Source organism: Danio rerio, chromosome 22 (assembly GCF_049306965.1).
Source record: "Danio rerio strain Tuebingen ecotype United States chromosome 22, GRCz12tu, whole genome shotgun sequence".
NCBI lineage: Eukaryota > Metazoa > Chordata > Actinopteri > Cypriniformes > Danionidae > Danio > Danio rerio.
Window position 1 is genome coordinate 23207811 of NC_133197.1, and position 14534 is coordinate 23222344.

Sequence of the window (14534 nt, forward strand, 5' to 3'; positions counted from 1 at the left end):
AAGTGTTTCCTCAGGCTGTGTTACTGACCATGCGTGTGAGCATCCAGGCCTCTCGTGACAGCGGCTCACACACCCCCGCACACACACATATGTACAAACACACACAGCTTGGGCCACAAAGCTAATCTGGGAACTTGCTTACAAGGAAAGGGCAATCTAAATATGTGCCTAAGCGTTGGTTGTCAGGCTAACATTTGAACAGCAGCAGCATCGCTCTTCTGCAGCAAGTTTGAGAGGGTAAATTGCACTCTTGTCATAAAAGCTCGTAAAAGCTCAGCGTTATAATCCCGAGGCCTGTTTTGTGGCAAAGCTTCTCTCCAATGGCTTCTTAAAGTCGCCCCGCTCTGAGCATGGACCTTTGGTTAATTACCAACAGCCAATGTTCGCCATAAATCATCCCCAGAATAATAAGCGTCTGCCGCAGCCTAGCTTACCGTCTCTTAACCTCAGGATCGCTCGTTAAATGTGTGTCAGTCGGATATATTTCTCTTCCGTCGACTGCTGTAGGAATACTTTACGCCGGGTGCTTTAAATCACTCAATCGTTTTGCAGTTTGCGCTCTTTTCCTCTTTTTTCTCTTGCATGTTTGTGTTTCATATTTGGTCTCATTTTCTTTGTTGTCCTCACAGGAAGATGACTTGAATGACATGCTGGAAACACTGCACAACCACCCCGTGCCAAAGCCGAATACGCCAGTAAATCTGAGTGTGGTAGGTACTGTGGAGAGCTGAGGGCTTGTTTAGAAACACAAGTGGGAGCGCTGGCCTCTCGCTCTGATAACAGACGTCTGCACTGTGTTCAACAGAACGGCCACTTTTGCAACTCCTCAAACCCTGCAGTAAGGATAGGTTAACGCTGCCTTAAACTACCGCCAGTCACTCACAGGCCATACATTCGTATATCTGACTAGCGTTCTACAGTATCTTTCTGTCTGTCATCCTGTCTTCCTGTCTATATATTTGTCTATTATTCAGTTTGGTCTGTCTATCTTTCTGTGTGCAGTAACTATTGTTTTGTGTGTTGTTCCCTGTCTGTCTGTTGTTTATCATTCTGTCATTCTATCTGTTGTTCAGTCTTGTCTGTAGATAGATTGTTTCTATCTATCTATCTATCTATCTATCTATCTATCTATCTATCTATCTATCTATCTATCTATCTATCTATCTATCTATCTATCTATCTATCTATCTATCTATCTATCTATCTATCTATCTATCTATCTATCTATCTATCTATCTATCTATCTATCTCCCCCTCCCTCCCTCCCTCCATCCATCCATCCATCCATAAACTTTTCTTTCTTTCTTTCTTTCTTTCTTTCTTTCTTTCTTTCTTTCTTTCTTTCTTTCTTTCTTTCTTATTTTTTCCCATTTTTTCTTTCTTTCTTTGTATATCCATCCATCCATCCATCCATCCATCCATCCATCCATCCATCCTTCCATCTATAACCGTCTGTCTGTTTTCTTTCTTTCTTTCTTTCTTTCTTTCTTTCTTTCTTTCTTTCTTTCTTTCTTTCTTTCTTTCTTTCTTTCTTTCTTTCTTTCAGTGGTTCTGAAAACAGTGAAATATGTAAAAAATTATCAGCTTCACAAGCGAGTTACAGTCACATGATCTTGAATCGGGTCCAACGAATTACATTTTTTTTGTGTGATTTGCCAATTTAAAATATCCACCAATCCATCTATCCCTCCGTCCCTTCATCCCCCCCTCGTTCCATTCATTTTTGTCAGTTTGTTGCAACCTGTCATTTTTTTTTTGCAGTCTCTGTCTATGTATGTGCATGTCTGTCTGATCTCTCTATCTAATCCATCCATATTCTTTCCTATATTTTTGCAAGAGCAACCACTTACATTTTGCCAATGGGCAAGTAGTGCAGCATCCAGGAAGCAGACAGTTGGTGAGTGAAGAGTGAGTGTGCTGAAGGGAGAGGGATAAAAAGAAAGAGAACGAGAGAGAGAATGGGTCAGTTCTGAAATTTGGAGCCGTTGCCCTAATCACATGGGAGACTGTTTTCCAATTTTGCCAAATAAACTAACTCTTTTCTTTTTTCAAATATGGCAATCACCCATCCTGGGTCTTGTTGTCATGTTTTTTTCCCTTTTCTTTTCTGGAAAACAATCAAACCTGCTAAATGATTTATGCTCTTCCACACTGCTGTATTCTCTTTTCAGATATCAAATGTTTCTTTTTTGACGTTAAAGCAGAAGGCAGTTATGCTCAAGAAATCTCCTTGATGATCTGCCTATTAACCTACATTCATCTTTTTATTTAAATGTGTGGATAAATAAATTAAACACAGCACCCTTGAATATCTGCTCAAGAGCTTTGAATAAACTGTGTTTCTTTTAATATCATGTTCAATCTGTAATTCTAGAATGCTTATTATTGGATTTTTTTTATCATGTTATTTTTTAATTCACTTGCTTTCAAGTGAGATTAACCAACAGTGCAGTAATTATTGCTTAAGCAATGTGAACACCATGTGTTCTTCAACCAACAGTATATTTTCTACCTCTTAACCAGACCCCCTAGTTTTTAAGGATTCCGCAATAACTGAATCCTATGAAAATTTTACAAAAAGTTGCAAATTTTTTTGTAATTTAACGCAAAATAATAATAAAAAATTAAATAATCTTATAAATCATCCAATTCCAAACCGTATAATCAAATTAGATTTATTTCAGTTTGCAATGAATTTTTTTGCATGACTTTTAGACGTTGCATACGCAGCTCACATGATGTATTTGAGTGTCTCTCAAAAAATGACATTTCACCTCAAGTTCAGCCATCGAAATAGTTAATTTCTAAGAATTACCATCACAAAATCAGTAATATTTATCACAAAAAATCCCAAAACAAATTGTGGAAAAACTAGGGTCTGCTTAACATACACATCACAGCAGCAATGTTCAGTATACAGTATGTCGTCAAATATATGTACTGTATATGGAAAGTTGATTAATAGACAGTAAAACACAATTTTGAAGAAAAACTCATTTAATTTATGTAATTTGTAGTAAGGGATGTTTAAGAAAATTTAAGGCCTCACTAACTTCAATGCTTTCTGAAGAATTAAATTTTTTTACTGTATGTTCTATGGTTTGACAAAAAAAAAGAAAATTAGGCCTAACAATAGTATAATATCGAACAGCAATATACAAATAGCGTAAGAGGCATTTATGTTTGTTGTTAGACACTTATCTTCATCCTAATTTGATTTAAAATTATGAATAATCTTTTATTTTCCAATAATTGTTGGAAATTTTTAGGGTGGTCACATAAAGAACAACAAAACTTCACAGTTTTAAAGTGGTTATAAAAATGTGAAATATGTGAAAAATTGCATATAATATCACAGCATATGCCATTGTTCAGTTACAATATATATATATATATATATATATATATATATATATATATATATATATATATATATATATATATAGTGATATACAGTGGATAAAAAAAAGTATTCATCATGTCACCATTTTTCTCAGAAAACATTTCTAAAGGTGCTGTTGACTCGTGATTTTCATTACTTTACAAATTACGTTATGTGTAATAAAATGAAATGTCACAGCAAAAAAGTATTGAACACATGAAAAAAAGGAAGGCGTAAAAAAGCAGTGAAAGCCCAGACAGCAGCTGAAATCTCTTGTCATTCAATAACCCTCTGTCCTACATAAATTAATATTAGCTAAATCAGTTCAACATCTACATTTCCAGGATAATGAAGATGAGAACAGGGTCCACAGGGTGGACATTTCAGCAAGACAATTATTTAAAACACAACCAAGGAAATTCAAATTCTTTCAGAGAAAGAAAATCAAGCTTTAGAATGGCCCAGCCAATCACCTCACTTGAATCCAATAGAAAATAAAGATCAGATTTGATAGGCGAGACGCACAAAACCATCAAGATTTTACACTCTGTTAAAGTCTGTGAAAAAACTCACACCTGAGCAATTCAAATATAAAAAACAAATATTTCAGATTTTTTTTTTCTGTTTGCATTGTTTGGGTTTTTACCAAAATCAATTCCATGTTAACAGCTCCGTTAGAAATAATATTACCATAAAAGAAACATTTGTATTCAATACTTAATTTCTCCGCTGTTTGGAAGAAAAAAATTTGGACTATTAACATTTTTCTAAAAAAATAAAAATAAATAAATAAATAAATACATATATATATATATATATATATATATATATATATATATATATATATATATATATATATATATATATATATATAAAATCAAAATGAATTTATTAAGGATTTTACAATTCTATTTTTAATTTATTAGAGCTGTAAGTTAGTATGCTTGACACCATAGGAAAGTTTTGAGATTTGGCTCAAAAACAGCAGTTTTTATAACTAAAGTTTCATGGAAGAGAAAGAAATGTTTAACTATTTGCTGCATTTTAAATTATAACAATGCGGATAGTCATTTTGTCATGTTTGACAGTGACAATGCAACATCACCTCAACAAACCATATGATTAGTTGCCTGTTTTTAAATCAATGCAAAAAAAAAAAAAAAAAAAACTGCTGCAATTTTTTTCTCGGTGTACAACTTAAAAGCACATCAGGTCATCCAAAGGAATTACCTTGACCGTCCCTCAGCAGGTGGTGGGTTTGCTAATCACCGTCATGTTCTGATTTACTTCTCTAAGATTCAGATGATTGGCAGAATGAAAAGTTTGTTCGTTTTTAGACTCTGGGAAAAGGCTCTTGGTGAAGGGAGAGGTTTGCATCAGCGCTGTGTGGGCAGTAATGTTTAAATCAGACGTTGTGTGTATATATATGTGTGTGTGTGTGTGTGTTGGGTTTTGGATTCAGGGTCTGGGATTCTGATCGCACTACAGGGAGCAGCAGGCAGAGCGCGGTGATAACAAGCGCTCTGATAATGTGTGATTTTTATAAACACGGCTGCAAAGCGTTGGCCATGGCCAGCTGGAACTGCTGTCCATGACACGGAGGGCAGTCAGCTGCTCGGTATGGGAAAATAAACACATGTCAGCACATGAAGAGGAGAACTCGGTCAATCTGCCTTATTGATATCTTAAACTGTTTACGTTCATACGATTATAGCAAAAGTGGACACACACATAGAGATTGCTTTGCTTTTGACATTGCGCAGCACTTGGTTTGATCGCTCTAGTCATGTGATTATAGAATTGAAGATGAATATTTTAAAGCAAGTATTAGAGGATGCTAGTTGCGCTTGCGTTTGATTGAGGAACATATGCGAAGGCTGCCAAAGTTGAACCTATGTGTTGAGCAACAGATGGGTACTCTTTACGCACGACAAATTGCGGCCCAGCCTTGGGAAAGAGCAGAGCGCGCCACACAGGCAAACAAAAGTGCTAAAGTTAGCAGGCAGCGTGGGATCTTTGCTTCGGAGCCCCTTTGATCCAGACATTAAACTTGCTCGCCTGTTCAAACGTACGCCTGGCAGACCCCTCTGATACTGTCAGAACAGAGCAGTTGGCTTTTGTACCTTAATAAAGACTTTCTCTCCGATGCGGGGAGCCTCCTCCGGTAGTGTCCACAGGGGATCAGCGTTTGTTGACTTGGTGTATCCGTATCTGTTGTCTGTATGTATGATGTTAACAAGCACAGACACAGTTCAGGCCGATTGCGGATTATTTATTGGTGGTGGAACAGACAGTTGGTTAGAGAAGCTAAAAGCACTAAATATCGTAAAGGTTGCACAATGTTGACCTTTTCTTCTTTTCTTGTCTGTTTTCCACAGCATTCATACTTCGTAGCTCCTGATATTAACGGACTACCCACCATACCTGAAAGCGTGAGTATGCTTAACCTAGTTACAGGTCAAATACAAGGGCCTTGATATTTAAGCCACGTGTAATGTATGAATGCTATTGCACTATAAAAACGAGATTGTAAACAGAATGTGATGCAAAATATAAAACAAAACATGAAACAAAACAAAAGATGAATCAAATGGAAAACATGAAACAAGCTTCAGCTACTGTAAAACCCTGCTTCAGATTACACAATGTCACTGTGTCAGATTTGTTTAGATAAAATCTTGACGTGTTGTGGGTAACAAAAATGCCAGACTACACATTGCTTCACGATCAATCGTCACGTGGCGTCTTGGACGTACATGCTGTTATCAAGAACCCGCATTATAAATTATAATTGTCTCTTTTAAAGGGTCACTAAACACCAAAACACATTTCTTGAGATGTTGACAAACATATAGATGTCCCACGTTGTTAAAAGGACACAGATATTTTTTTTTGTAATTTAGTTTTTTATTTCCGAAAGTGAGAATATACAATTTTTACAATCAGATAACAAAATACTTTTAACAGATATAACCCCATATATATTCCCCATTCCCCCACCCCATTATACGCACATCAGGAAACACAGAATAACTATAGTTTAGACCAAGCTGTTAGATAATTTACATTAAGTTGTCATCCGTAGCATCAGATGAGGGTTAAGTGTCCAAGATTTCTTTGACGTTGCATATGTAGATTTTCCAAAAGGACACAGATATTTTTAGATTGTTTAGATCTAATTCGTTCTTCCGGTTTTAAAAGAAAGTTTGAAGCTATATCACAACGATGAGATCATTGTGTAAATCCCAGCGTGGAGATTTGCTGTTAGTACTGGCCAGTACAATGTGATGTAATAGAGTTTTCAGCACATTTGTTTATTAATCCATGAGAAAGACTTGCTTCGAACCAATCAGAGTGCTCTATTGTGATGCAACTTCAGTAATATGCATGATATAACTTTGAAAACTCCTTTTAGCTGTTACAGTGTTTAGAGAGACGCCATGTTGTGTTGCCATCCGTAATTCAAACAAGTAGAAGAAGAAGAATTGTTTTGACACATGGGACATCAGTGTTTATAAATGTGCCACAATGAAGGTTTTGTTTCCATTTCCCCCGAGAGAGTACAGCTCACATGTGGATACACATGTGTGGATTACAGTGGTCTGCTAACACGCGTCAAAAATATGTTTGCAAGGAAATTTTTTTACCCGAGAGCTTTTCGCATCTGGAAATGGTAAAATCGCTCGTCTTCTTTTAATAAAAGACGCTGTTGCAGTTCGCATTGATCGTCTCTACGGAATTAGTAAGTGTGCGATCAATGTTCTTTGTTTATGTTTATTCAGATAGCAAAGTTAGTTAATATCGTCAGCAGTACTCTGTGACTTTTGAAGACATACCTTGGTTAAAATGATTTAGTTACAAAGTTTACAGTATTATCGCTACAATATTATGGACTGAAATGCCACTGTAAATGCTGCTCTCCGAACTCAAACATATAAACACCTTAATCAAACTACTGTATTACCGTCAACAACATACAATTTTTGTCACATTTTCTGACAGGATAGTTTATACACACACTGCTGTTCATCCTTTTAATTGTCTGATGTGTTTGTTTACATGGTTATTCCAGTAACATCAGTATTCCATCAGGCTGCAGACATGCCTCTGCTATCGATCACCAACATTTATCTTTTTATTCTGTAATGGTAGACACATCATACAGGCATATTCTTGCCATAACTCCACTAAGCTTTCTTCCAATTGATAGAAGCAGTCCTTTCTTTTTAATTTTCCCATGTTAAATGTGACTTTCTGTAATGATGTCATGAAGTGTCACAGACATGGCATCATTTCCACTACATTCATTCTTCCATGGCGGGGCGCCACAGCAAAATTTATTCCCGCCACGGCTGCATTATAGCTTTCCATTCAAAACCTGCAGTTGTTATTGTTTTTTTATAGCTGGTTGTAATCGCACCAAAACCTATTAAAATGTAAGTGAATTTTAACAGAGTGAAACATTTCTGTAGCAGTTGTCTATTTAAAATACTTTAAATGTTTTCTTTTTTTTTCTTTACAGGCATACAGTGTCATGCAACTGTTTTGCAACATGTAAAATTCCCCAAACACTATTTTTAACTGTCCAAAATGGGCAAAAAATGGGTTGTTTTTACTCTCTAATAATCAAGATATGTTAAAAAAATTGTTTATATGTTATACGTATATGCATTAAAAACAGTCAGGAAAAAAGTGTTTTATGTAAATTCGTATCACGAGTCCACATATATGGACATCATTTTTCTCTAAAAGTACTTAGTCTCAAAAGATGATACTTAGGTTTTATTCTAATTAGATTCCAATAAGCCTAAATAGCAAAGAGAAATAAATAATGCACGTAAAAAGCACCCTGGGCCTTAAGAGGTTTTAACCACTTAAGAGCTAAATTGTGCTGTCCACATATGTGGCCACTAAGCTCTAGGAGGTTAAGGTTACATGCTGACTGACTGACTGACTGACTGACTGACTGACAGAGCTGCCCGATGCATGAGGCTAGCAAACACAACAAAGCTTTCAGTTATGATGAACACTGTTTCCATAATTATACCCCTATTTATTGATAAAGGTCTGGTTCTGCATAAAATTACTTTATCTTGCTGGAGTTCATGGCCTTTTCACTTTCACCTCAGGACACATCAATGCCCTTTTGTACAGTAGGTCTATTGGATACATTCATAAATATTCCTAGCAAATCTAATAAATGTTGGAGACTTACTTGTTACATAAACACACTAAATAGGACTTCAGCAGAGTTTATTTGAGAGCGCACAAAAAAAATCTAAGCTTGAGTAGCGTATATTTGAGGGAGTGCAAGTTGTATTGTGCACAAACAAAGAAAAATCAGTGCGCAAGCTAAGAGATTTGCTTGCTCGTATTACACGAATGCGATCTCAACTTGTAATACTGTGCTCACGACATTGGTCGATGAAATTACGCCATAGGTGGTTAGAAGATCTGTGTAAAAGGCCTGCCACCACAGCTGGAAAAAATCCTAGATGTAACACTGCATAGCATCATTCACTAACTCCCTCGACACGTCAAGCAAATCGTGCTGAAAAAAATCATGAAATCTAAATAGGGCTTTAGCAAAATCAGAAGCAAAACATGATATAAGCTTTAAACAAAATAACTGCACAATACAAACATGCCAAACAAAGACAGCTCAAAATGGAAACAAATCAGGTACATAAAGCAAAACAAAACATAAAGCAAAACAAAACACGACACAAGCTAAACAAATTCAAATATTTAAGAATGTGGTGTCAGAATTTCTCATTTCTTTTAAATTAATTATGTTTTTTCCCCCTAGAGAAATTTAACCGAGTACTTCGTAGCAGTGGATGTGAACAACATGTTGCACCTTTACGCCAGCATGCTGCATGAGCGACGCATCATCATTACCTCAAGCAAGCTTAGCACTGTGAGTTTCTGCTGTCATTTTCATTTACACATCAGACCGACAACGTTCTTGTTACTTTAAATATCAACATATGTTGCGTTTATACTATGAATGAAAATAGAACTACTTTTGAACGTAATTGTGTTGTGATGATGACATGATGCGTGATGGACTTTTAACCAAGGCTTGAAAACTTTCTCACTGGTGGGAGATGCAGAGTCATCTTCATTTGCTGATATGTATGGATGTGTTCCTCGCATCTAGCTGATGGAATGATGTACATCACAATAAATAAGGAACTTAGATGGCCTGTCTCTCAATAGCTGAATGGCAGGGAGAAAATACAGATACATTCTAACCATCTCCAAAAAGATACTGTACACTGATTCAGCTCTCGCTGTTTTTGGCTTTTTGGGGGGGGGGGGATATTTCTCAGGGCTGTAAGTCTGTAAGCTTTAAATTATCACTTATTGGATCCCTGACTCTTCCACATATTTTCTTTCTGGCTCTTCTTGCCTGAAAAAGGGAGTGGGCGCTTATCGCACGGGGGCGGACGATGGTCCAAACTTTCACGACAGTTGGTGGAAAAGCGGCGAGTGATGTCATTCGCTCCCTATCTTTCTCCTATTCCCCCTTGAGCATCTGCGGTGCGCTCGCCGACAGTGCCGGAACCGAGGGGCTCCCCTTGGACCCTTTGGCTCCGGAGGAGGCTGTCAGAATGACCCTATCCGTGGAGTATTTCACTCCTCCGGGCTGCCGCCTTCATTCCGTGTGCTCACTGACACAGGGGGTTAGAATGTGCAAATCATTAGTCTCTTGGGTAAATTGTTTTTTTTTTACTATCTCATAACTTGATTTACTGTTTCGCAGGATAGGAGCGCGAGTGACCTTGAGTTTATGGAAGTAATATGCCAAAAGAGTTACTACGAAGACTAGTGATATTAAGGTTCCACCTCAGTGAAGACTTTCATCATTTCAGATCTCAAAACCATCCGTCTTCTTCTCGAGAGTGTTGGGAGTTAGTACAGAAGACACATATGGCCAATTTAGCGAAAACATTCGTAGGCACAAGCGGAGACATATGGCCAAGTTCCTGAATTGAGATCCGATAGGGCATGTGACGGTGGTCAGGGTGTGGTGAGCCTACTGCTGCCGTTTCTACAGTGAGGGATAAAGAAAGAGAGAATGAATCCATTATGCATGCTGGCAGCGGACCCTGAGTGTCCGGGCCCCCAGTGAACCTGCTGTGTCAGTCTAGCAGAACATGGCCGCACACTTGCCTGTATTGGAAAGCAAAGGAATAAATCATGATCTAACAACAATGCATCAGTTGACTTATTGCTGTTTTGTGACCAGAGGTAAGGAGTACCACTGTTTTAAAAGCGTGTCGCAGGCTCCAGGAGGCAGCCGCCCATGCAGTCTTGTCATATGCCAGTATAATTGTGCTGCATCAGGATCCCTCTAACTAGTCAACTGGGAGGCCCTGGTGCGTTTCATCTGCGAGACCCCCTCGGCCGGCCCCGAGTCTTGACAGCCGCCTTCTCATCATGCTGTCAGTGGTATGCTAACAAGACCCGATCCCGTCTTGGCCTGTGGTGCTAGCCACTGAGGTTCCTTTCGGCCTCACACTTCTCGTTTTTTTTTTTTGTTCGTGCTCTACTCAGCAATGCCGTCTTATTTCCGTTCCTTCTTCAAGCATCTCTCTTACCACACCTTTAATAGACATTTTATCTTCCTCCGGCACTTCCTGTTCTCTTCTTTGTGTGTTGCAGTGGGAGTTGGATTAGTGGTGTTTTGCGCCCTGCGCCCTACCTCTACCTTTCCTTTTTTTAATGCCACCTCCTTGTTAGCGATACACCTGTGTCGGCGCCCTGCTCAGAGCCGTGCGTTTGTCAACAGGAGGGGAGAGCGAGGCTTGGTAATTGGGAAACAAGGAGAGGGCCAGGGGAGAGAAGTCTCGCAGGTAGCAGGAGTCAGCGCAGACTGCGGTGCTGTCACCCTTGTCAGGGGGAATCGCACCTCTAGTCTCCAGTCTGCCCCAATCACAGATTCCACTGTGAGCTTTGTTGTGCTTATCAAAGAACGGGACCTTTTTTTTTGGTCTTTGTCTATTCTTGGAGAAGTTGCCATGGATATTTTTGAACCCCAGCTTCTCCCTAGATGTAGGGAATATGTTCGTCAACTTGTTTACATAGACAGGGTTCACTGGAAAGGTGTTACAAAGCATATCTTTATACTTCATCTGTAGAATATATCTCAGCAAGGCAAAATGGTACAAATGTACTCCTAGAGATGAGTGTGAATGTGGTTTGATTGTGAAGTGAGACTTCTGTGACTGTCACCTGATTGGGGGAAGTTTACTGAACCAAGATGGCAAGATCCTTCTATTTCCTTTCCTCTCAAGAGAAATTTGCAGGTCTATTTCTATCAGGGCTTCTAGCATGCTGGTTCAGCAGCAGAAATTGTGTTGCGGATCTTGTTAGAATCATTCAACTTAAGGCTTTTTTTAACGACAGCCATTTAATGAGTTTGTAAAAATCTCAATCAATTTCTTTTTGTTATCAAAGATTTCTTTTTTACTGTACATTACCATTCAAAACTGAAATGTTTTTTCAAAGACATGTGCTGATTGTTTACAGAAATTGAAGGTAGAGGTATTAACTGAATGACTGCAGTCCAGTATCAAGTTTGGAAATGACATGCGGAGACGAAATTCTGTTTTTGACCAAAAAATAATGAGATGATTAGCAATAATCTGTCAGATATATATGATTAGGGTATTAGTATTATTATTTCTAGTCACTACTAATTTATTGTTTTATATAACGTTTTATTTTAGGAATTTATTTTTCTAGAAAAAATATAAATATTAGTGATGTCCAGATCCCATGACATGATCGTAAATCGGGCCCGATCACGCAGTTTCAAATTCGATCAGAATTAGATATAACCTCTCGATTAGGACTTGGATATGTATGTATGTATCTATGTATGTATCTATGTATGTATCTATGTATGTATCTATGTATGTATGTATGTATGTATGTATCTATCTATCTATCTATCTATCTATCTATCTATCTATCTATCTATCTATCTATCTATCTATCTATCTATCTATCTATCTATCTATCTATCTATCTATCTATCTATCTATCTATCTATCTATCTATCTATCTATCTATCTATCTATCTATCTATCTATCTATCTATCTATCCTCATTATTGTTCAACACATCTATAATTATGCAATGGTACAGAGTTAGACCACTTTCCTGACTTCACACTGAAACAGCAACGCAAGCAGCTTGACATCGCTTTATTGCAGAGACGCTAATGGTTAAATGCCAGCAAACTGGAACACAGAAGCGGAGAGTGCGAGTATGTCTGCGGTCTGGAGGTAATATAAATTTGATGAGAACTTTGATGACAACAACTTTGCGATAGAAAACTGTGAGATATGTAAACTTGGAATTGCCTGCCGGGTATTTTAAGTCAAGGTGCTGTTTGTTTTTATATTAGTTTTTTTTTTTGTAATTTACTGTTACACTAAAGTCTAAAAGTGAACAATTAATGTTATTTATTACTTGATTGTTCAAGCTACCTCAAAAAAGTGCTCGGTGTGTTAACAGGGTTGTTGAATGTTAAAATAAGGTGAATTGAATAAAAAATAAGGAACATCCTGGATCTGTTTCTTCAATCTTCCTTATTCTTTTTTAATGTATTATAGAAGTATCATATCGGGTTTTGGTATCGGTAGATACTCAAAATTAAATGACTCGAGGGCAAAAAAACCTGAATGGGAAATCCCTAATAAATATCCCTGTATTTATTTAGGAAAAGAAATGCTGCTACATAATTGTTGTAGGGCTGTGTCGTGTTCTTTGGGATTCTTTAGAATGGCTTTTTTTTTTGTCTATTATGTTTCCAATGCTTGGATGCTTTTGTATAATATGCTCTATGGTTGGTCTCCATAGAGAAGACCCCCACTTAACACGTCCCCAGCACGCTCATTACTGCTAACGGCGGTGGTAGCTCACTGGTCTCGGCAGGATCCAGCCCCGCATCCAAACAAGCTGTAATCCAGCATTTGTTACTGCGAATGACTCCTTCATTCAAAGGAATATCAAGCATACCTTGCCTTTTGTGGCCATTTGGCTTTCTTTTCATTTGGCATTTCTTCATTAATTATTCATAAGACCGCCAAATATTTTATTAGCTGCAGCTTTCCAACAGTGCATTGCGGGTACAACTGGAGATTCAATGGCAACGATACAGTTATTCTGAACTTTCTCTTTAATTGTCACAGAAAGGAGGTCATGGCTGATTTCTTTTTTTGCAGGATCGGGATGAGTCCCTCAGTTGTGAGCAAAACAACTTATGTGGGAAAAATATCAAGAGTTAATTTGTTTTTGAATTCCACCTTTTAATGTTTATCTAGGTTTCGCCACCTCCTTTTTCGTGCCCTCGCCTTTGAAAAGACTTCACTTTCAAGTCAAGAATAAATCAAGCCAATTGGGCTTTTTCTGTGGACATTGTTGAATTAATTGGAATGCGCCATTAGGCTTTCTTACCCATCTCTACATGGTACGCAAAGGTTCCCCTCTAAGAAACTAGACGGCAGTCTGTTCGCACAGTCAAAGAAAAGTGTTTCTTTGCAGTGCGATGACCTCTCAGCATGATTCATTTATAGGACCTTGAGAAAAAAAATCTCGAACAGAACGGGTCTCAAAGCTTTGATATCAACCAAACTTCAGTTGGTGAGAAATGCCATAAATATTCATTTTCTTTCTTCTAAATTGGCCGGACAAAATTAGATCTGTCACAACTAAAGCTTTTCGTTCTTTTCAGAGAACGGCACAACAAATTTGCATATGTTATAATGCACGCCATTAAATTACTGTTAATTAGCACTGCGCTATTTTGTGACTCAATAGGTCACGTCTCATCCAGAACACTTGAATTTGACCACAGTGTCACAAAACTCAACAACAACACCACCAAAGCGACCTTATTCCTCGCACATGGGTGTATACACAATACAGATGGGATTCAGAATTTAAGCTTCTCTCTTTGAAGCTAGCTGATGCGCCGTGGTCAAGCTTGGTTGGTTTCAGTGGTCAATTGTGATATTGTGTGTGTCAGTGAGCAGGGGGGGTCTCTTGATACTTCCAAGCCATGGTTCGCACATTACTGGAAGCTCCAATTGTCAAGACCCCTCTTCCAGCCCCTTCTCCCTGTGGTATTCCAACA

At 37.9% G+C, this 14534-nt stretch overlaps 1 protein-coding gene across 4 annotated transcripts in view; it reads left to right on the forward strand.

The window, feature by feature from the left end:
* Positions 1-14534, forward strand: part of dennd1b (DENN/MADD domain containing 1B) — a 196126-nt gene that overhangs the window by 102847 nt on the left and 78745 nt on the right. For 2 of the 4 annotated variants that reach the window (XM_073937880.1, XM_073937881.1), the window contains 4 exons: positions 630-710; positions 1838-1897; positions 5761-5814; positions 9192-9302. In XM_073937880.1, coding sequence (XP_073793981.1) covers positions 630-710; positions 1838-1897; positions 5761-5814; positions 9192-9302 — 306 coding nt within the window. The remainder of the gene's footprint in view (positions 1-629; positions 711-1837; positions 1898-5760; positions 5815-9191; positions 9303-14534) is intronic. The other 2 variants (XM_009296375.5, XM_073937882.1) reach the window with 1 other exon arrangement.